This window comes from Fundulus heteroclitus, chromosome 13 (assembly GCF_011125445.2).
Source record: "Fundulus heteroclitus isolate FHET01 chromosome 13, MU-UCD_Fhet_4.1, whole genome shotgun sequence".
NCBI classification, from domain to species: domain Eukaryota; kingdom Metazoa; phylum Chordata; class Actinopteri; order Cyprinodontiformes; family Fundulidae; genus Fundulus; species Fundulus heteroclitus.
Genome location: NC_046373.1, coordinates 9,215,487 through 9,238,016, shown reverse-complemented (window position 1 = coordinate 9,238,016; position 22,530 = coordinate 9,215,487). Strand labels below are relative to the sequence as shown.

General features: G+C 42.2%; 2 protein-coding genes across 2 annotated transcripts; one reads left to right on the top strand and one right to left on the bottom strand.

The window, feature by feature from the left end:
* Positions 1-432: 432 nt before the first annotated feature.
* On the bottom strand, positions 433-2,284 carry dlx5a (distal-less homeobox 5a). Its single transcript, XM_012874208.3, has 3 exons — positions 1,667-2,284; positions 1,199-1,383; positions 433-979 (listed from the first exon to the last, which is right to left on the bottom strand). Exons 1-3 carry the CDS (start codon positions 2,025-2,027, stop codon positions 665-667), a joined length of 861 nt encoding a protein of 286 aa, XP_012729662.1. The 5' UTR covers positions 2,028-2,284; the 3' UTR covers positions 433-664.
* Positions 2,285-7,472: 5,188 nt separating this feature from the next.
* On the top strand, positions 7,473-20,755 carry ago2 (argonaute RISC catalytic component 2). Its single transcript, XM_021322399.2, has 20 exons — positions 7,473-7,722; positions 9,785-9,832; positions 11,015-11,195; positions 11,299-11,419; positions 11,495-11,676; positions 11,846-11,982; positions 12,075-12,209; positions 12,664-12,751; positions 12,940-13,087; positions 13,183-13,302; positions 13,560-13,682; positions 13,809-13,942; positions 14,040-14,224; positions 14,470-14,629; positions 16,052-16,142; positions 16,282-16,476; positions 16,565-16,699; positions 17,699-17,800; positions 19,667-19,866; positions 19,968-20,755. Exons 1-20 carry the CDS (start codon positions 7,707-7,709, stop codon positions 20,074-20,076), a joined length of 2,610 nt encoding a protein of 869 aa, XP_021178074.1. The 5' UTR covers positions 7,473-7,706; the 3' UTR covers positions 20,077-20,755.
* Positions 20,756-22,530: the final 1,775 nt, after the last annotated feature.

Sequence of the window (22,530 nt, the reverse complement as noted above, 5' to 3'; positions counted from 1 at the left end):
TATGGGAACATTAAATGCCGCAGAAATCACCGCAATTCACTGCTGTAAAAGTCCGTCAGAAATAACAGTTGCGTTTCCTCTGTAACTCGTTTATAGTGATGATTTTCGTAGGGGGAGGAAACAACGCAATTCCAAGGGAACACGTCGTCCTTATCCGGAGAAATTTGTCAGATATATCCAAGATAGGATCTAATTTTGTTCAAAGACACCATCAATGCTTTATCAGTCAATTTAACAAACGGCAGAAATGATGGAACAAAAGAAAGCGGCTGTACTGAATAGTAGGTTTGATGCAGGTGTTACGCTTAGGCGCACGACTTGTCTCTGTGACACTATTTGTAATTTTTGTTTATTACTATTTCATTTCATCTTAAATATCCCAGGTTGGAGGAGGGGAAAGGGAAACTAAAGGGAGGCGTGAGGTTTCAAAACTCCATTGTCCATTTAAACGTTTAATATTCTTCCAAAATGCAATAAATTACATGCACACATTTACACATTTTACACGTTTTCCTCTATGACTGCCATCAAATACATTGCATATTCCTCTGAAATGTGAACACGAGTCCCATAAAAGGAAATAAAAAATAATAATAAAAAATAAAAATAAAAACAACAGGAGGGGTTCTTTTGTTTCTTTTTGTATTCTTTTTTTCTTTTCTGTTCAATATAACGTCCCAGCTCCGAGAGCCAATGAGTGCTGTATCGAGTTCGGGGTCTGAAGGTGGGGGGCCATGGAGCTGCCGGCTGAGGAGTACCAATTCGAAGCGTTGTCCAGAAAGTTAGAGGCCGCTGCGTTGAGGCTCTGCGGCTGTAAACTGTGAGACCTGGAGGGGCCCTGCGCGTCCCACACGGCCGGGGACTGCGGCGAGTTGCAGGCCATGGGGTCGCTGGAGCTGGGGCTGTGCTCTGGCGGAAGCTCGCCGTTTTTCATGATCTTCTTCATCTTCGATCTTCGGTTCTGGAACCAGATTTTGACCTGAACATAGGATTGGAAAAGAATCCAGGTTACCATTGTAATACTGTTGGGAAATGTAGGGTTATTTTTACGCACGACGCGTAAAAACGAGTCGTAAGCAGCAAACAAGACAAAGGCGTTATTTTTCTAACCGAACAAAACAGTTTTATTATTATCTGGTTTTTTTTCTTAAAATACTTTTTTTTTTTTTTAAGAAAAGAAAAACAACTAAAATCCCACCTGTGTTTGCGTGAGTCCCAGTGATGCTGCGAGCTCGGCTCTCTCCGGCAGCGCCAGATACTGCGTGTTCTGGAACCTCCTCTGCAGGGCGGCCAGCTGGAAGCTGGAGTAAATGGTGCGGGGTTTTCTCACTTTCTTCGGCTTGCCATTCACCATCCTCACCTCAGGCTCGCTTATGTCTTTTTCTGATGTAAACGGGACAGAAACGAGTATGTACATTTGCCAGATTTCAACAATTTGAAAGACATATTTAGCATTTTTCAATAACTTGGGAAAAAACAAAGCACAAACCTTACATAAAATACAACCGTGAAAATGTTTTAAGTGGCCTCTTAATCATAACTAAAATGATTCAATAATTTTATGTTAAATGGCACTGGTGACTGAACAGGAAAATACCATTCCCGATTCTTAAGGGTAATTCCAATCGACTTTTACGCGCAAACAGAAGACAGATTAGGCCCGTACCTTGCGGACTCGCCTGGGCTTGCACTCTGCTGTAAGTCCCGGCATACTGGTGGTAGGCGGGGGCCGTGTACGAGCTGTAATCACTGTAGGATTTTGTCGTGTAATTCCCAGCAGATCCGTTCACGCCGTGGTACTGGTACTGATAGGCGTTCAGGGGCTTCCCGTAGGACGACGAGGAACTGGGCGAGCAGTAGCCATGAGGGACTCCACCGGCGGGGCTGTAGTATCCAGAATCCGTTGCCGAGGACTCGGGTAGCGTGGGGGATTCCTGAGACGGATGGTGCATGCTGGAAAGTTGGAAGGAGCTCTGGAAATCGGTGGGCTTCACACTCGAGATCCTCCGGTCGAAAACTCCGGTCATCGTTCGAAGGATGGAAAACGCGTCGGGTTTTTTTTTTCTTTCTTTTTTTTTTTTCTTTTTTTTGTAGTTGACAAAAAATATATACTAATATATATAAAAATCGAGTCTGGTTCCAAAGCGGTGTGCAGATTACACTCTCATTGCGTCGGGAGGCTCTCGGGCCGTCGGTGCTCTGGTGAAGACTGCAGCCAACCCCGCAGCAAAGACTTGGTTAAATCCTGAATCGCGCTCTTACGCACTGCAGGGAGGATCTGGTTCCATTGGCCAAGGCGCACACAGACACAGCTACACCCAGTTCACTCCGCCAGCTTTCTTACGAGGGGGGAACCACTAGGGCCATGTAGCTTCATTGTCGTGTTTATATATTATCAATCAACGGGAACATTTCACGTGTTGCATTTTTTTTAAACTTAAACATCTAATGTTAAAAATGCGAAACGTTGTGATTTTTGCCTTTCAAATATGTTTATCGAAGATAATACCTTAGATTTAAAATGAAAGATGGAATGGTTTGTGGTTTGTAATTTCCGTTTTTAATTGCAGTGTTTTGAAAAATAAAATCTTTAAACGGTACATTTATTGCATCATCAGGGCATTTATTATTATTGTTATTATGATCCCTTTAAACCGTAAAGCGATCACATTTTTTTATTTTTATTTTGCAGCGTGTTAAGTTTAAAGCTGCTGCAGGGCATACAAAAGCCAAGGCCAGTCAGCCCATTTGGTGGTGAACAGCGCCCACACGTGGAAGAATTGGTTTCTACACGTGGAAATGCAACGGAAAGGGGGAAGGGGGACGCTGTTATGTTATTTCCATTTTATATTTTTTGTTGGATTAGCATATCTACATGCATGATATTCATGTCCTTCCAATGTCAATTTCCAACACAAACATGCAAGGCTTAAATGAAGTACTGAATAGGCGATAACCTGAAACCAACACCCAGTGGTTTTACCCTTTTTTTTTCTTTTCCTATGACTATTATAAAATGAGGTAGTCCAAGAAACATGGCCAGGCAAAGCTTTGTATTTGTCTATCTAATTTGCACCTGTTTATTATTTAGAGTGCCCTGCGATAGATTGGCGACCTGTCCAGGGTGTACCCGGCCTGTCGCGCATTGACAGCTGTGGATAGGCACCAGCACCCCTTGCGACCCCAATAGGGATAGACGTGTTAAATGGATTGTGGTAAATCACAACAAAAAATCATCTTTATGCACTTTGCATGAAACAAACATCTCACTTCAAGTCCAAATATGTAAAATGAATTCCATTACATGATACAATTACAAGCAAACTTGAAACCTGAAGTTCTGAGAGGTTAAAAGTTGTCTATGTATGGAAACAGACAGTTGTTCCTTTCCAATGTTGCCACATGTTTGCTTAGGAGGAGGGATTGCTGCCGAGTCAATGACTCCATGAAACCGACTGGGCCTCCTTAGAAAGATAACCTTTACTGGTCTTAAAGTTGTAAATGGAAATGGACTACACTGTATTACAACTTGGAATTATAAGTGTCTCTTGTTATATTAAGAGAGAGCCATGGTGTTAACGTTCTTAAGGCCGAATAAAACACATTTTCTTCGGTATTACTGTGGATAATTCTCACAATCCACGGGTTCTTTTCTCAATCATTAACTCTTTTCTAAACAATCCTCCGTGTTTATGTCTTGAGAACTCTTCTGAAACTTGTGAAAAGTTCCAACAGTTTTTTTTTAATGAATAAAATACAAATTCCTCGGTCTCTACATGAACCTTCCACCTGTATCGCCAGTTCTGCTGTCTTTCAACAGTTCAAACTCGTGGGCTTTATTCAGTTGGAGAAAATAGTTAATAAAATGAAGACTTCTTCCTGTTCTCATGATGTTATTCCAACTCATCTTACATACATTTTAGAATCTGTTGGGTCTGACATTTTATAGATTTTTAACAGCAATCTCAACTCAGATGTTGTTCCAATTTGTTTTAAACATGCTATTGTACAACCGTTCCTGAAGAAACCCAGTCTTGGTTTTTCTGCTCTTTCAAATTTTAGGCCCATCTCAAAGCTTCCTTTTTTTATAAAAGATTTTGGAAATGATCGTTTTTATTGAGCTGCAGTCTTTTTACATACTCACAGAATCCTTAAACATTTTTAATCAGGGTTTAAAACCCATCATAGCACTGAAACTGCACTTTTAAAGATATTTAGTGATATTTTGTTAGCTACAGATGCAGGAGACCCAGTTATTCTCCTCCTTTTAGATCTGACAGCTGCCTTTAATACCGTTGACCACAGCATCTTGAATTGCGTGGTCAACACTGGTTTAGATTTAATTATTCAGATAGCAGTTTCTCTGTAAGTATCGGAGAATCTGTTTATCCCTCAACTCCCCTACATGTGGAGTTGCTCAAGGATCCATTCTTGGACCTTTTTTATTTTCTACATGCACCCTTTATATTCCATTTTTAGAAAATGTAATATTTAATTTTACTCATATGCAGATGATATTCAGATTTATTTTAAGCTGAAGCACAACCATCCTTTTTCACTTAAATCACTGTTTGACTGCTTTACTGAACTAAAAGCTTGGATGGCTTCAAATTTTCTGAACTTGACAATGAACTTGACAATGAAAATAAAACTGAAGTCATGATTTTTGGTCCCAGTGGAAGTCGCAGCGCATCCCCTTCTGATCTCGTTAGCAGTTCGTAAAATCACATGTGAAAAATCTTGGAGTAGTTCTTGATTCTGGTCTAAACCTTGAGAAACTGTTGTAAAAAGATCCTTTTTTTTAAACTGACACCTTTATCCAAAATGAAATAATTTTTATCTTTTAAGGATTTTTGAACGGGCGATTTACACTTTTTAGCTCCCAACTCGATTATTAGAACTGTCTGTATGTTGGTGAAAGACGGACCAGCCTCTCACGACTGCAGTTGTTTCAGAATGCTGCAGCTCAACTCTTTACACAAACAAAAATGTGTAGGCATATTTCACCAGTGCTCGCTTCTCTTCACTGACTCCCTGTTCGTTTTAGAATGATTTTAAAGTTTTATTGTTGGCCTATTGTATAAAGTCCTAAATTGGCTGGCACTTGCATATTTGTATGATCTCTTGCAGCCTTAAGTACCCTCTGGATCCATTAGATCTAATGTCCTTTTGTGTTTAGTTGTCCCAACGTCCAGACTGCTCCACAGAGGTGATCAGGCTTTTTCTGTTAGCTCCTAAACTGTGTAGCCAGTTGCGCCTTCAAGTTAGACAAGCCTCAACTCTTGGTGCTTTTAAATCTCTTCTTAAAACACATTTATGCTCACTGGCTTCTAACAAAGTGTGAGAGTTTTTCTCTGTTTTCTTTATTTGTACAGTGTTTGTGTTGAATTATAATTGATTGCTTTCCTTCTTATGTGCAGCACTATGGCCAGCAGCAGTTGTTCTTAAATGTGCCATATAAATAAATTTGATTTGAATCCAACTGGAAAGTATGCTATTAAATTTGAATCTGTCCTTGTGGCTGGATTGTATTTGAATGACTTCATTAGGGTGGGTCTGGTTGCCATGCAGATTTTGGTCAGATTTGCTCTAACACAACGAGGAAGTGATATATTCTGACTACTACTTAATTGTCTTTATTGACTCTACCGACTGAGTCCCATTCCAGCAACAAAGTGGGTAGGCCTTAATGATGAGAAGAGGAAAGGGAAGGTAAAGATATTTTTAAAAAAGGGGTAAAAATGCAAATAAAATATTAACAAGATACAAAAAAAAGTAAAATGTATCTTCAGCACCCATATGCATTTAAGTAGCACATGTAATTCCAAATTTCTGAGCTGCTACCGCTCAGTCATCATCCTTATGTCATACACAGCATCATATATTAATTTTAATCTAATCTTCCCCTTTCTCAGCAAGCATGTGGTGATAGTGGAGAGGAACAGCTCCTTAAGATCGAGCGGAACCAGAGCCGGGCTGAGTAGCCATCTGCATCAGCTGGCTCAGGGCTTCGAGGACATAAGATAAATTTAGCAGTTTGCCATTGTGGCCATGTGGAGGGACACCGAAAACACGTGGAAGATGTTCTGGTCAGGTAGGACCAAATTTAAACATTTTGGCCAACATGAAAAATGCTTTGAGGCAGAAAACAAAGAAATCACCCTGAACACACAATCCTTGTGGTAAACATGGTAGAGGCAGCATCATGTTGTGGGGAGGCTTTCCGTCAGCAGAGAAAGAGAAGCAGTTCAGAGTTATTTGAGAAGATGGGTAGAGCTAAATCTAGGGCAAGTCTGAAAATAAACAGCTGGAGGCTGCAAACGTGATTTTGTAGTCCAAGCTGAAGGATGCCGAAGCTACAAGTGGCTAAGTCAAAATGTTTGGTTGCTTATTACACCCTCCCCCAGCATAGTACAAAAATGGCCGATCAGAGTGGAGTGGAACACTCTGGCGGCGTGTGAAGTGCCTCCTTTATAAAAGAGACAGCACCAAAACGAGTTTCCCTCAGATTTCCCCTTTAAGTCTGCTTTGAATTTGAATGTACAGTATATGGCCTACTAAATAATTCAGGCCTGGGAGTGGTCTTGTACATTCTGGCTTTTAGCATTAAAACTTTTCAGTTTTTCTTTTGACGTGGAAATCATTCCGTTGTTGTTCTGAACTCGTTGTTAATTTACCCCCAAAATCCCCCTTTTTTCCCCTGTTTTGAGGTGCATCTGAAAGCAACTTTTGGTTTTAGTGCTGTCTCTTTAAATCTAAAGGAGGCATTCACAGGTCACATGGCATTTCACTCCACCCTGTTCGACCACTGTTTATTTTTTGTCTTTCCATTAAAAAAAAGATAAATAACTATAACTGATTTGAATTGCTTTATTGATCCCACAATGGCAGGTGACTGATGCTGCTGCTAACGTCCAGGTCTTTTCGCACAACAATTATAAACTGAATATACAGCGGTACCTAAAAAGCTTTGTATTTACTGGGGTCGGGTAGCAGTTATGAAATGTTTCAGAATCGCTGCTGTGTTCATTTTGAATTCGGATCCACGCTCAGAGACGATCACGCTCCTTGCGTCTGACGTCACGACGGACGTCTTCTGGCAAGATAAGTCCCCCCTCGTAGCCTACACAAACGTTTGCCTTTGAAACTGCTAGAAAACTGCAGAACAGCAACTTTTAGAAAAGGATTGGGAGTTATAAGGCTATGCAGAAAACGAAATAATTTTTAAGTCACAAATCCAAACAGTTGTCTGCACATTCACAGCCATGTTTTAAACGTGTTGTATATTGTCATCTTAAAGAGCGATACAGCAATATGTCTAAAATGTTTCTTAAATTTGTAAAAAACTAAAACAGTAATGAGGTGTACTTGTGATAGAAGACAACTAGGTTAGCCTGTTAAGCGCCCCCCGCGTGCAGCGGACGGTCGTCAAGCAACGTAAGCGGAAGTGGACGGCAGTGTGTTCTCTTGCCGCGCATGTTTTCTCTCTGCTCGCGTCTGTGTGCTGGGGGGATGGGGTCGTGTCGAGGATGAGAGACTCCAAATATTTATCTCTTGGCTAACTGAATATCTATATTTCCGAGCCGTGGACCGTTCCTCGCCGTTGGACGCAGAAACCGGTTCGGCTTCGTATGAGGCTCGGTGGAGTTTGCCCTCTCTAAAGTGGAGTATCCGAGCGTCCACGATCCGTTCAAAAAGTCGACAAAATGTATTCTGCTGGAGGTAAGTGCCGCAGCTACTGCTAGCGGCGGCTAAGTGATACAGCGGGGGGGGGATATAAGAGCAAAAGTGGCTGCCCTGGGGGATTTCTGACAACAGTTTGCCTTTTAATATAATTGTGCAGTTGATATAAACCGAGTCTCGGACAAAGAAAACACGTCCTTGCTTGTCAGCGAGCGTTAGATTTGTGGAAAAGCGTCGTTAGCATCAAGCAGCCGTTAGCTAAGTTAGCTTTAGCTGCACCTCGTTTTCGTCAACTTGTTCACAGTAAGCTTTCCTCTGCATTCGCAAGAATGGGTGAAATGCCGTCTCTGGATAAAAACCACAAACGCGAACCCTTTTGTATTTTAATCTCCCCGTTAAACACATAAACACGGACGTTAAGCGGCGTTTAGCGGCCGACCACGCTTTCTAATCTGATCCCCCGACCCATACAATAAGTCCATCAAGGGAACCCTTTCAAGCTGTAAACGTACCTATGTTGTTAACATGCGTTATAGCTTCCAAGCTGGCAAGTCATATGATATGATGGTGTTATGATTTATTCTTTTTTTATGTTTATGTTAAAAATGTTAAAAAGGATGGGACTTTTGAAAAAAAAAAGTAAACAAAACTTTATGTAAATATCATCGCTGAAACTTTATACTTAGAAGTAGCAAATGGTTAAAACAAAAAAAAAATAATTATTTTGTTTTTGAAAACGACAATACATGCACAAGATGGAAAGTAAAAACAAAACTGGAAAGCGTCTCTCGCACAAGGAAGAAGGCCATCAGTTTGTGGCCAAGAAAGTAAACAAGTACTTCATTCCAAAACACTACATATACAAGGAAGCGATACCAGACAGTGCTTTAGTCTATCGAATGCTGTCAGATGAATGGAAACAGAAGCCCTGAAACTACAGCACCTGGCCTTTTTAAATCCAGAATGGATTGTCTGTACCCCGGCTTTATTTGGCGCACTCCTGCTTCCATATGTGTACCTTGTAAACAAAGCACAATTCTCAGTTATCCTCATCGCAACAGCGAACCACCTTAAATCGGAGGCAACAGGGCTTTTGCTCTGTTCTTTCTGAAACTGTTTTCGACCCCGATCCAGGGGTCTTTATTTCCGGTGGGGCGCTCTTGAGCAACCGGAATTGATCATCATAACGAAACGAAGATCTAATCTATTGGCGTTTGATCAAAACAATTGGAATAAAACATATTACACCACGTTTCAGTTGATTGGGATTACCACGAACCGCCTGACTCGTGTAAAATATTGCAGATTACTCCAAATCAAAATAACTTTCTGTTGATATATGAGTCTCACTATCCAGTTCTTTAATCGTACTCTCTTATTTAAAAAAAACACTCTTGGGTCATTGATCATGAAAGCGTTGCGTGCCTTCTTTATGAAACGTCCTGTGCCAGACGGATTCTTCTCACAGCGGAAAAAAAGGCTGATTCGATGAGACCGAAACCGCAGAAGTATAAAACGATGAATGAGCGAGGCAAACGGTGTCCGTTGTTGCGAATAAACGCGCCCCCATCCGTGGTTTTTCCAGAGGGTTTCGTGGCATCAAACCCGAAAATGATCACACAACTGAGGGGCCAGGGTCCCGCAACTTTCAGACACCGGACTCAAATTTGAGCTCGCCGGCAGAGCTCTGTAAAGCTGGGCTGCCCACGTGTGAGGCTACCTTTTAAATGGCGTTTCCCTTTTTAAAGCAGTTGGAAAATCTGGAAATCTCCTATCTCATTCCAAGACTTAAACACGGACAGAAGCGGAGCAGCATTTTCAGGCAACTGGGTGGTTTCGTAGGTTTTAGCTTGCCAGCTTGGTTCGTGCCTTCTGCTTGTTCACTGATAAGAGTCCTTTCATCGTCAACGATGGTGTTTTGGAAGTGATAAGAAGGCCATATATCTTAAAATAAACAGTTAAAAATGAAATGCACTCTTTACTTTGTCTTGCAGCAAGTCATGTAAAAATGACAATCTAGATCTCTCTTGTGAGTTTAAATTAGTTAATGTGTTAGTGGACTTTTTTTTTTTTTTTAACATGTCGTTTTTTGTCCCCGTAGCTGCAGAGATTGTGGAGGCACCCCGTTCCTCTGGATCAATGAGCTCTGGTAAGCTGACTAGAAACCTTGTTTTGAACTGGTTCTGGCTGAAATCTAGTGATACTTTATTAGAGTATAATGGAAAGCACTCTGTTGTAGTATGCGTCTAAAAAAGTCTGTGGGGAGAAGAAGGGTCACTGCTGATTGTCACACCCTAAGAAAATAGTGATATTTCTGTGCAGGAGGCAATTCTTATGCCGTGTGCTGTAACGTGCATGGAAATTAACGTTTGTTTCATTTCAGAATAAACCGTTACAGCGTTGGTGTTACAGATTGATGCTTTTAGTAAACGTTTAAGCTCCATTTATCAAACGGCAGTTTTTGCAGAGCACATTGGAGCTTCCCTGATCCATCTCACCCCCACGGCCTTCACCGATTCAACGTGTTTGAGGTCGACTTCCCGACAAATTAACGAGACCTTACAGTTCTAATGGAACAAGTGGCATCATGGGTGCTTTGGTTTTTACAAGGTCAGACATTGACCAGCGTTTCCAGCAGCAGGTCTTATCCCTGAAGCTTCAGGGCGTTTAAGGGAGTTTGTTAGAGCGAACAAAGCTGGAGCTCAGAGATAAGGCGGGGAAGGGATTGGTGGGCTCTGACAGACTGAAATGTAACTTACGTATGTGAAATATAATGGGCGAGCAAGTGTACTGGCAATCCAAATCCATTTTATTCTTAAAAAACTGTTTAACCAGAGTTCTTTACAGTACTACAGCAGATCAAACCAAGACAAGTATTAATAAAGCATAATGAAAAACAATAAAACGTGCTGCAAAGACTACTAAAATAAAAGACAAATAACAAGAAAGTAACCACAAACTATGTCAAAAGTCACTGAAAACAAGCGTGTTTTAAAAGAGACTTAACAACAGCACATTTGAGCAATAAAGTCAGTCACCCACTGGAACTAAAAATACAGAAATTGACTTGTTTGAATAAGAATGGGAATTGATAGTTTGTGAAACTAGGGTGGTTTGGCAGAAATATCATTAAATCCTCTTTTTTGCATTATAGTTTTGATATTTATCGCACTTTTTCTATGCAACAATGTCCCCCTTAAAGTAAAATCTTCTGTTGTGTGTCAAATTGTTGAAACACGGGTCGGCTCAGGGTCCGAGTGGACAGATTTAGCGTCTTAAAGCTTTCCACGTTGTGTCATTCTAACTGTTGCTTTTTTTTCGTTTGATTCAGATCCACCATCTTCCCCGTTGCCAGAATATGTGTTCAAGCCACCATCGAGGCCAGATTTTGGCACCATGGGCAGGGCAATCAAGCTCCAGGCCAACTTTTTTGAAATGGAAATTCCCCAATTGGAGGTCTATCACTATGATATTGACATTAAGCCGGAGAAATGTCCCAGGAGGGTTAATCGGTGGGTCCCAACGGTTTGTTTCATTTGCAGATAAGTGGGTAGTGCTGCGTTTCTTGTTTTTGTTGTTGTGTTATTCTGATGATTCGTTTGCTGTTGTCCTCAGTGAAATCGTGGAGCACATGGTCCAGCACTTTAAAACACAGATCTTTGGTGATCGAAAGCCGGTGTATGACGGAAGGAAGAACCTCTACACTGCCATGCCTTTGCCCATAGGCCGAGACAAAGTACGTATTCTACTTCTCCAGTAACGTTCAGCATGAAGGATCTCGACTTTAATGTTTGGCGTTTTTCATTGACAGGTGGAGCTTGAAGTGACGATTCCAGGTGAAGGCAAAGACCGCAGCTTCAAGGTGTCCATCAAATGGGTGTCCTGCGTTAGCCTCCAAGCGCTCCACGAGGCGCTCTCAGGACGGCTACCGAGCGTTCCCTTTGAAACCATTCAAGCTTTGGATGTGGTCATGAGGCATTTACCGTCTATGAGGTTAGCTCCCTGACTGGCTTTTTAAAAAAAGTCATTACCTTTTATGGTTTGTCTTCTAATAGTCTTTTCGTATCGTACGCCCCTTTATCTGTGAGAAATGTTTTTAGGGTTTAGCCACGCGTGAACCTGCCAGATTCCGTCGTGCTAACTCTCAATCTGTCTGATGCAGGTATACCCCAGTGGGGCGCTCTTTCTTCACGCCCTCAGAGGGGTGCTCCAACCCTCTCGGCGGTGGCCGGGAGGTGTGGTTCGGTTTCCATCAGTCCGTCAGGCCCTCGCTCTGGAAAATGATGCTCAACATCGATGGTAAATCGACACGCTCTCTACGAAATCTGTCCGAAACGTGGTTGTTTTGGCCCGTGTAACCTCTGCACGCTCGCGCTCCGTGTGCTTTGCAGTTTCCGCCACTGCTTTCTACAAGGCCCAGCCTGTGATTGAATTCATGTGTGAAGTTCTGGATTTTAAAAGCATCGAGGAGCAACAGAAGCCTTTAACAGACTCTCAGCGAGTCAAGTTTACAAAAGAAATCAAAGGTAAGTCCGTGTTGACTCTGATTTAGATCATGAACAGAAATAAGCTTCTATTATACTGAAGCAATATTTTCAGTGAAAAACAATTTTCTTTCAAACTTGAATAATGTGTCGTATTTAGTTTTTTTGTGGCCGTGAATACTTGACAGAGATTTTATTGAAAGAGTGACAATGTCAGTCACTAAAGATATAATATTGCTTCAAGATCTGAAGCTTTGTATTTGCAACAAAACTTTACAAATTTGTTTGACTCATATGTCCATCATTTTATAGAAAATGCTGTAAAAATCTATAAAATCAAGTCTGGCATAGTAGGGAATTTTGAGAAAAATATATTTTAGGATCCTGTAATTTCTTTTTTCTTTTCTTTTTTTGGTCTTGAAGCCATTTAAATTTGCCCTAAATACTCTTTAATTTATTGCTGAGCTCCTCTGTTGCTTTTGATTCCCTCATATAGGCCTCAAAGTTGAGATAACCCACTGTGGGCAGATGAAGAGAAAGTACAGAGTTTGCAACGTGACCAGAAGACCAGCGAGCCATCAGACGTAAGAAGGCTCTCTCTCTCACGACCTCCTTCAGCAACTTATTCCAATGTTGCAAAATTTGTGATCCTGTAGATTTAGTTGCAACCAGGACAAACGGATTGCACTAAAAAAGAAGATCAGAAGCGTAGAGCTGCAGGATGGCGCCCAATCATGCGTTGAATATCTGCTCTTCTTCTTTATGGTCTTAGGTTCCCCTTGCAGCAGGAGAACGGGCAAACCATCGAATGCACAGTAGCACAGTACTTCAAAGACAAGTACAAACTCATCCTGCGATACCCTCATCTCCCGTGTTTACAGGTGGGACAGGAGCAGAAGCACACCTACCTCCCTCTAGAGGTAAGAATCTTCAACAGGCCGCGCTTCATCGCAGGGAACGGGTGATGTTTTAGGCGACCGTCGACTGATTTTGTCCACAAACGCGGTCTCTGCAGGTGTGTAACATAGTGGCGGGCCAGCGCTGCATCAAAAAGCTGACCGACAATCAAACCTCCACGATGATCCGCGCCACCGCCAGGTCGGCACCGGACCGCCAGGATGAAATCAGTAAACTGGTACGTCGCGTTTCCGCCTGCCTAGCTGCACAAGCAAATCAGAACAAAGGTTTTGCAAATTTAAACAAAAAATGGCTGTGAAATGTTTCATTTTATGCTTAAATCCATGACTTATGATATGATAAATGGAATCAGTTCCATTCATCATATGACTGGGCAATAAAAGAAGCATAATAAAATGGATGAAGATGAATATATGATGCTGGGAAGTGACACGTCAACTGGTCGTTTCATGTTCACCTTTGTTTTGATTTCAGATGAGAAGTGCCAACTTCAACACTGACCCTTACGTCCGGGAGTTTGGAGTGATGGTGAGGGACGAGATGACGGAGGTGAACGGCCGCGTCCTGCAGGCGCCGTCCATCCTTTATGGCGGCAGGGTACGTTCACCAGCAGTTTGGCCGGCTTTTTAATGCGTGCCAAAAGATGTATTTTTATTTTTTTTCAGGGTTGCTCTTAAAGGTGATAAGTGTTAACAAAAAAGTTCCCGGTTTTGCCATTTTCAGAACAAAGCGATAGCGACCCCGATCCAGGGAGTGTGGGACATGAGGAACAAGCAGTTCCACACCGGCATCGAGATCAAAGTGTGGGCCATCGCCTGCTTCGCGCCGCAGAGGCAGTGCACCGAACTTCTGCTCAAGTAACGGAGATGTGCAGAATGAGAAGAGCTCAACCCAAAACGTGCCGCTATGCAGAATCCTTTGACTCATGCGATGCACTGCTTCTTCATTCGGCAGAGCGTTCACGGATCAGCTGAGGAAGATCTCTCGAGACGCGGGGATGCCCATCCAGGGCCAGCCTTGTTTCTGCAAGTACGCCCAGGGGGCGGACAGCGTGGAGCCCATGTTCAGGCACCTCAAGTACACCTACCAGGGCCTGCAGCTGGTGGTGGTCATCCTCCCTGGAAAGACTCCAGTTTATGGTGAAGAATCCTTTAACCCCTTTTGTTGTGTTTTTACTTAACGAGCTCTGCTGTTTTGCTTTAACAGAATATTATACCTTTGTCAAAGTCAACGAGTAATAGCTATGTTTAAGTTGTCTCTTTCGGTATATCTGTTTTCTTCCAGATTGTCACTGCCGCCAGTCTAGACTCGCAGAGCTAACATTGTGTGGGTTTAACGTCTAATACGTTTACTTATCTGCTGTCTTGGTGTCTCGTCTTTCCAGCTGAGGTGAAGCGGGTTGGGGACACCGTACTCGGAATGGCCACGCAATGTGTCCAGGTGAAGAATGTCCAGAAGACAACGCCTCAGACGTTGTCCAACCTCTGTCTGAAGATCAACGTCAAGCTCGGTGGCGTCAACAACATCCTGCTGCCGCAGGGCAGGTCGGTGGAGAAGCCAGGCTCTTAATATTTAACAAGAAATGTCCAAACCTTTTAAAAGAGATTTTTTTTTTTTTTTTTAAGGGTACGATTGAAGTTGATATCCTCCTTGCAGACGATGGAGTTGGCATTTTGTGTACATTCAGATTAGTTGTAGAAACACTATTTTATAGACCTTCCCTGCATTTTCCAGTTTACGCTGAGCTATTTACCCTGAAGCTGATGATTATTTAAACGGAAATGGGGGTTGGTGTCTGATCAGGGACATTCCTGTTGAAAATGCGTACGGAGCATTTGGAACGTCCTTTGGTCTGGAGGGAGCGGGGTGTGAAGTGCCTCCTTTGCATTTTAATAGGCCGAGTTGCTCTCAGACGTACCTTAGTACAGGGGTAACAGTTCCACTTCGTATAAACCACAACTGACTGATTTAAATGTGAAAAGGTGATGAAAAGCGTGATACGGCTCCTTTAAGTGGTTCTTCCACAGCTAGCTGCTGTATTATACCGGTAGTCTGACCTGAAACGTTTCCTGCAGCAGGATCTGTTTCACACAGGTAGATCTTTGGCGGAGCACCACCTCCTACCACCATTCTTCATATTTAAGTATTCAGCTGCTTCTGTGTTACCGGCTCCATGCAAACCTGACTGGATGAAGGTTTATAGAAAGCTGTTTGCAGAAACTAGGATGATATTTTGAGATCACAACGTCATGATTTGTACATCTAGACTAAATTAAGATGCCAAGAGTTATCTTCTACACGTTAGATGTCAACTCCTTCCAGGCTTAAATAATGAACCTCTGTTTAAGCAAAGAATGATTTATTTTTTTATTAAGGTAGGGATTAGAGCAGCATGATGCAATGGAAAAGTGGTCATCACGATATCATTGTACGCAATGTTAACAGTTTAAAACGATCGGCTAATGCATTCCCACTGTCATGATTTCATACTTTGCATAAGGGAACTAAAAGTAAGTAAAGATTTCTTGAAATGAGTATATTTTTCCTTGGTTTAAGCAGGTATATAAGACTATTTGCCAATGGAATAAAATTTATGCACTTAAAATAGGAACAATTCATCTCCATCTTATTTCAAGTGCAGGGTATCTAATTATCTTATTTTAGGGGTAAAATATACTCATCCCACTGGCAAATAGTTTTATTTACATGCTCAAATCAAGGAAAACTATACTAATTTTAATAACATTTTACTTACTTTTAGTTCCTTTTTAGCAGTGTAATAATCCCCCTATTGAATAAAATCCCTCTGCAGTAGTTGCCTGCACGTTTCCAATTACTGCACAGGATGCTAAATACAGAGATATTTGAAGACACACATAGATGGGAGTGAACAAAATGTGAACGTATGCAGCCGTACTTGGAACTTGGTGCTTTTATGTGTAAACTTTGTCTGCGTTCCTGTGCAGGCCGCTGGTGTTCCAACAGCCTGTGATCTTCCTCGGTTCAGATGTGACCCATCCGCCAGCGGGGGATGGAAAGAAACCCTCCATCGCCGCTGTAAGTCACAAGACAAAAAGCCACGCCCTGATTAAGTTAGAAACCGTTTGTAACAGATTTAGCTGCCATGGTATTTGAAGTATTTGTTTCTGTTCTTATCCTGAGTTTTACCAGATGATAAGGTTTTATTATGTCATAGGTGGTCGGTAGCATGGATGCCCACCCCAGCCGATACTGCGCCACGGTGCGGGTGCAGCAGCACCGTCAGGACATCATCCAGGACCTGGCCAACATGGTGCGAGAGCTTCTTATCCAGTTCTACAAGTCCACTCGCTTCAAGCCCACCAGAATCATCTACTACCGAGACGGCATTTCTGAGGGCCAGTTTAGCCAGGTAACGCCTTTCTGCTCGCCTCCGAGTCAAGTCCCAAGCATGTCTTGTCGTCACACGCTTCATCTCCTTTGACCTTTTTTACCTGTAGGTCCTTCAGCACGAGCTGCTGGCGATCCGCGAGGCTTGCATCAAACTAGAGAAGGATTACCAACCCGGTATCACCTTCGTGGTCGTACAGAAGAGGCACCACACAAGGCTGTTCTGTGTGGACAGAAACGAAAGGGTCAGTATTAAGTGACCACTGGGAGATTTCCATTGGCTTTACGGCCCATCTTAACTAAACAGCAACGAATCAGTTGTTCAGATTCAGAATACAGTCATGCATCTATAAAACTCGGTTCATTGTCTGATTAGGGCTGAACGATTTTGGAAAATAATGTAATTGCGATTTTTTTTTTCTTCTTAATATTGTGATTTAATGCGATTTCCCCCCCCCCCCCCCAGTTTAATTTATCATGTGTTTTAAAATATATACAAACAACAAATCAATTTGTTTCCTCGCCATGTGGATTAGTTGCTAAAAGACCCACAGCATCTAAACTCAGAGCAGTAATGATTGCGTTCTGCCTACAATATTCAACCAAAATTGCAATTTTGACTTTTCTCCGCATTAACCACAAGCTACAAAAATGTTCTCTAAAAAAAGATGTTTGTAAAGAAGTACTATTTAAAACAAGAACTTTTAATGTTTCTATTAATCAGAATATTATTCAAGAGAACAGCTTTTAATTTAATTGGACATCAATCCTTGTTGGACATAAAGTGTAACTAGTCAATGTATTAAACTGATTGACCAGAACTTAATGCTATGTATGATTATATAAACTCTAAAACAAGTAATAAAATTAGGTTATCTCACTGCTGCAACTGTCTTCCCTTCCATGTGGAGGCAAACCCACTTTAAACATTTTACCAACACCTAAAGGACGCGTTTGATTCCCTAATTGTTACATAGCCAAAAATAGCAGACCTCTGCGATTTGGAAATTGCGTTTTTTTAAATCACGATTATATTGAAAATGCAATTAATTGTTCAGCCCTATTTCTAATTAACGGGTTGGCATTGGGGTCGTACTTGCCCTGAATACTTCTGGGGTCGATTCTCTAAACGTTACCAGACTTTTTTTTTTTTTTTTTTTTTTTTTTTTTGTCTGGCTTTTCCTCTAAATGTAGCATCAGCAGTCAAGGCCACTTGAAAAGTAATACAACTTGGATTGTTTCAGGTCGGAAAGAGTGGCAACATTCCTGCCGGGACCACGGTGGACACCAAAATCACTCACCCGTCGGAGTTTGACTTCTATCTGTGCAGTCATGCGGGCATTCAGGTAAGAGCTGAGCTGTGATTGAACGGGAGACTCCGCTTAAGGCTGAGTGCCGCATATCATTTTCTTTAGAGATGCACTAATCAGAGCTTTGGGGCTGATTTCTGGTCTCTTTGGCCTGATACCTGATTTCTTTTGACAAATTTCCTTTTTCTGATACAGGAAGATATCAGGGCAGCGTTCAAAATGTTTTTTTTTTTCCTTTTTGCTTTGTTGCTGTGAGCAGAGGCAGATGTGACTTGCCGCTGCAAAACGATGTATTAATATTGAAACACAAAGACAGAACGATGAGTTTTTTGGCGAATAGCTACGGTAGCTCGGCTAACAGCAGTCACAGCAGGAGTTTGCTGCAGAATGCAGATAATTCCCTTAATAGAATCAGACTTGGTTTATTGTCATTATGCATCCACAGGAGCATGCAAATGGCTACATTTGGTTTGGGGCGTCACAGCTTCCACAGCATCAAAGAATAAATCAGAATAAATAACAGGAACATCAGTATGATTTTCAGTGGCTGGGCTTGGTCCCTTGGTTGCAGTGAAAGGAAATCTGAACACTTTAGCAGACCAAGAGACTTTAGACAACATCAGGCTGCCAATGTTGTGGGAACAGTTTGGATCTGGCCCCTTGTTCTTTCAAGACATCCCAGAATCCCCTCCCTGAGGAAGAAGCGCCTCTGCTGAATGTTTGGGCCGGTATTGGAGTCTGATGGTGTCATAATTGGGCGCGTTGAGCAGAAGAGCTGCTCAGCTGAAGCTGCGTTGGCACTTTCCCTCAAAGCTAATGAAATGCACAATTCAACAACTCCAAAATGCTCTCGGGACCGGAACAATCACCAGGCTGTCTGCCTCAGCGGCACGGCGCTGGTATTTGTTTCACTAAAGGCTGGTTCACACCTCAGGATAATTAGTCTGATTTTGGCCCCTTCCAACAGGCGCCTACTTTCTGCGTGTCTCTTAGGATGATCTTTGAGAGACATTTTTGCTGTGTGTGGTGTATTAAGAGTGATCTGGTCCGCTCGGTGGAACGTCGGTACCGCTCTGACCTCCAATCAGGACATTCGACGTGTTGGATTGTCTCGGCTCGGTATCCTAGCGTGCGGGGTGCTGCCCGAGGACAAACGGTGCTGCAGGCTGTTGAATGAAACGTGTAGCCAATCAGGTAGCGAGGCGAGGAAAAAGAAGCACAGCTGGGCCTGGGCCTGGGCATGTAGAGCAACCTTCATGTCATCTCAAGGTACTTTACAAAGTCAAATTCAATCAGAATATTCAGATTGGTCAAAAAATGTCCAACCCAGTAGGTTGCATCAAGTCTTGACAAGCAGCATTCACTCCTGGAGAAGCGTAGAGCCACAGGGAGAGCCGTCTGTGAGAGTTGTCCATGGCTTTGCAGCAATCCCTCATACTGAGCAAGCATGAAGCGACAGTGGAAAGGAAAAACATAATTTAGCGGTTTTGAAACCGTGATATTTTTTCATGTCGCGGCCTGCTCTGTTGAGCCTTCTTCACCAGGGCCATGGTTTTCCTGTTCCAGGGCAGGTCAGAGGAGATGTGAAGGCTCAACAACTTTACGGTCAACACACTTCACTGCCTCCCCGTATCAGGGCTGGGGCGTGCTCTGTCATCCTGGACTCTAAACGTTTAAATCCTCAGCATGTCCCCGAGGTTGAAAGCCCAGACGGATCCAGCAGACCATCTTTGTCTCGCTCAGTTCGGCCTTTCTGTTGTCCGCTGAACATTTTTCTCTCTCCTTGAATGAACGGGGCACGGGCTCCATTACGTGAACCTCGCTGAGACATTTCTGACGTCCAGATTTCTTCACACAGTAACAACCTCTGTACTGAAGAGTGTCGTCATCCATTCCTTGCAGGGAACTAGCAGACCGTCTCACTACCACGTGCTCTGGGATGACAACCACTTCTCGTCGGACGAGCTGCAGGTCCTCACCTACCAGCTTTGCCACACCTACGTGCGCTGCACCCGGTCCGTTTCCATCCCAGCACCGGCCTACTACGCCCACCTAGTGGCTTTCCGGGCTCGCTATCACTTGGTAGACAAAGAGCACGACAGGTAAGGATACGTTTTTGTTGCTCTTTTTTTTTTTTTTAGACAAAGTTTTTATTCATCTTGCCCTACGATGGCCTCTAAAGTACGTTTTCTTTCCCCCGTAGTGCCGAGGGCAGCCATACGTCAGGCCAGAGCAACGGGCGGGACCATCAGGCGTTGGCCAAGGCTGTTCAGATCCACCAGGACACCCTGCGCACCATGTACTTTGCCTGACAGCAGAGAGCCCGGATGGGTGTGGGTGAAACCCCACTAATGAATCAAGCAACAACCCCCCCAGCTGTCTGTGAGCTGCAAACTCCACCACAGGGCTTCACATCCGTTCTCTAGCTGGTGATAACTTGACGATATGTCTACAGTTCTCCCCTTGATCCCGCCTAAATTAAGCCATCTAGCTGAAAAATGGCTAATTTAGCTGGAAATTTGATGGATGCATTTGATCTTTATTTATTTTTAATTTTTGTTAAGCATAAAGGAACTTTTTTTTTTTTTTTAACTCCAGTCTGAAAAAAAAAAAGAAAAGGAAATGGTCAAATTTGCACACCAAAAAAACCCGGATAGTTTCTAAAAGAAAGTGGGCTGTTACATTATACACCAGGTTTTTTTTGTTTTTTTTTCCCCTCTAACCTGGAAAAAGTTTCCTACGTCCGATTTTTGTTTGTGCTCGAGCGGATCCTGGTGCTTAAACAGAGAATCAAAAGATTCGCAGGCTCACTTACTGTTTATATGCCTAAACGTTTTAAATCAAACATTATTAGCCAATCAAAGCAAAGTGCACTGACCAGGATGGGTACTTCAAGAAGGACAAAAGTACTTAATATATTATGAATAATTTTTATATTTCTTTCCTTCAACATAGGTCATTATTTGATTTTTTTTTTTTTTAAGTGCCATTTGGGACCAGGTTTTTTTTTTTTTGTTTTGTTTTTTTTTCATGAATTAGTTAGCCCGTGGTTGGGTTTCTGCATTTTTCTTTGATTCAGATCAAACTATTTTATGCCAAATCTGGTGACTAGAAAGACGATTTTTCGTCTGACGTGTTTTATTCTTTAGACTTTTCACTTTTAGAGACTGAGTAACCACATTTATCCTCTAGTCTGAAGCGATTTAAAAGTCACGCTAATGATTATCTCACACCCAGCTCGGTGCACTGGGACTGGTTCCCAGCGACCTTTTTAATATACTCTGAACCGCGCGGATAAGATGTTTGAACTCAAAAGGGGACGCGTGAAACTTTTAGCAGTAATTCTTTATTGTATATGCATGTAGCTGAGATACTTTTTTTTTTTTTTTTAAGAGATGTAGGCATTTATAGTTGTCTTTTTGTGTTCTTCTTTTACACACCGCAACCCTACTTCAACTTTTTAAATGTAAATAGCAGCAGGAAAGTATTTTCTGCTGTGTCGCGGTCAGATCGGAGCAGCTGTGTAGCGTCTCGGTATGAGGGGGCGGGCGGGGGCGGGGGGGCATTCGGTACAGCAGAGTTTTTACATTTGAACTGATTTTAAAACGTTGTACAAGAATCTCTTTAGTGTAGAGGACGCTTCAAAAACCGTGAGCAGTAATCGCACAAAAGCCCGGGGAGCTTTTGTGAGTCTTTTTACTAAACAGAACTGTTCCTAACAAGGTATATTTTAAATAAGCTCTCAGTGAAAACTGCATAAAACTTTTTTTTTGAAAATTGTACTTTTTGTTTAAAAAAAAAAACGACCGGCCCACATTTTGTCGAAATTATCTGTATTTGTATACACATTTGAAATGCAATGATCTTGCCTTCTACGACTGTCACAGTTTTACTAATGGAAATGATACACAATAACGTAACATCCCGCGCGCGTGAATGTTTGTCTCGACGGAAGGCGAGTGGTGAATATTTTCTAACTATGCATCGTTTTTTTAACGAAGAGATTTCACAGCTAGAGGGGATCCCACATGAAATTGGATCATGCATAGAGGTAGACAATCAGGGTTTTTTTGTCTCCTGTTTTTGTGTGTGTGTGTGTGTGCGTGTGTGTTCAGTTTTGTCTCTTAGTGCTTATCAGCATCTTCATGTGTTTTCTAATAGGATTTTAGGGGTCCTGTGTGACATTTTAGATTTTCTAGCCTAAATGACGAGTGTATCCTTTATAACATGCGATCTTTCGTGGCCAAGCAAGATTACAAACTTTTACATGATTGCTATTCAAACGATATATATATATATCTATAAAAGCACAAAAAAGGCATTTTGACTCTAGGTGCTAGATGATTTCACTGTAAATCACCGCAAGTCCTCACTGATCCTTCACTATATCCATGATCCTTTCCCTTTAACAACATCCGTTTCTCTCTCTGTTTTTTTTTTTTCCCCCCTCCTCTTTTGACTCATTACACGTAAAGCAACTAGAGATCCGACTGACTGTTTTTGTGGGGCATTTTGGGGAAGAAAAGAAAAAAAAAAAAAAGAAATCCCGTACTTGATATTTACTGTTCTGATGTCAATATTGTTCTTATCGGTGCTGGTCTAACAACATGTAAATTTGGATGCACTTTTTGATAGCAGAATTATGGGTATGACTTCTAACGTGTGTTTTTTTGTTTTTGTTCGTTTTGTTCCTTCATCGCAACCGAAGGCTCGGCCATGTTGCGCGACACTGGTGTAATTGCATGGAAATGGCCGCGTGTTCTACC

Coding starts and splice junctions, on each gene's coding strand:
- ago2 (XM_021322399.2), top strand. Junction 11,196..11,298: donor TGTCCCAGGAGGGTTAATCG/GTGGGTCCCAAC, acceptor TGTTGTCCTCAG/TGAAATCGTGGAGCACATGG. Junction 12,752..12,939: donor AGACCAGCGAGCCATCAGAC/GTAAGAAGGCTC, acceptor TTATGGTCTTAG/GTTCCCCTTGCAGCAGGAGA.
- dlx5a (XM_012874208.3), bottom strand. CDS start 2,027: ATGACCGGAGTTTTCGACCGGAGGATCTCGAGTGTGAAGCCCACCGAT. Junction 1,384..1,666: donor AGCCCAGGCGAGTCCGCAAG/GTACGGGCCTAA, acceptor CGTTTACATCAG/AAAAAGACATAAGCGAGCCT. Junction 980..1,198: donor TGGGACTCACGCAAACACAG/GTGGGATTTTAG, acceptor TCCTATGTTCAG/GTCAAAATCTGGTTCCAGAA.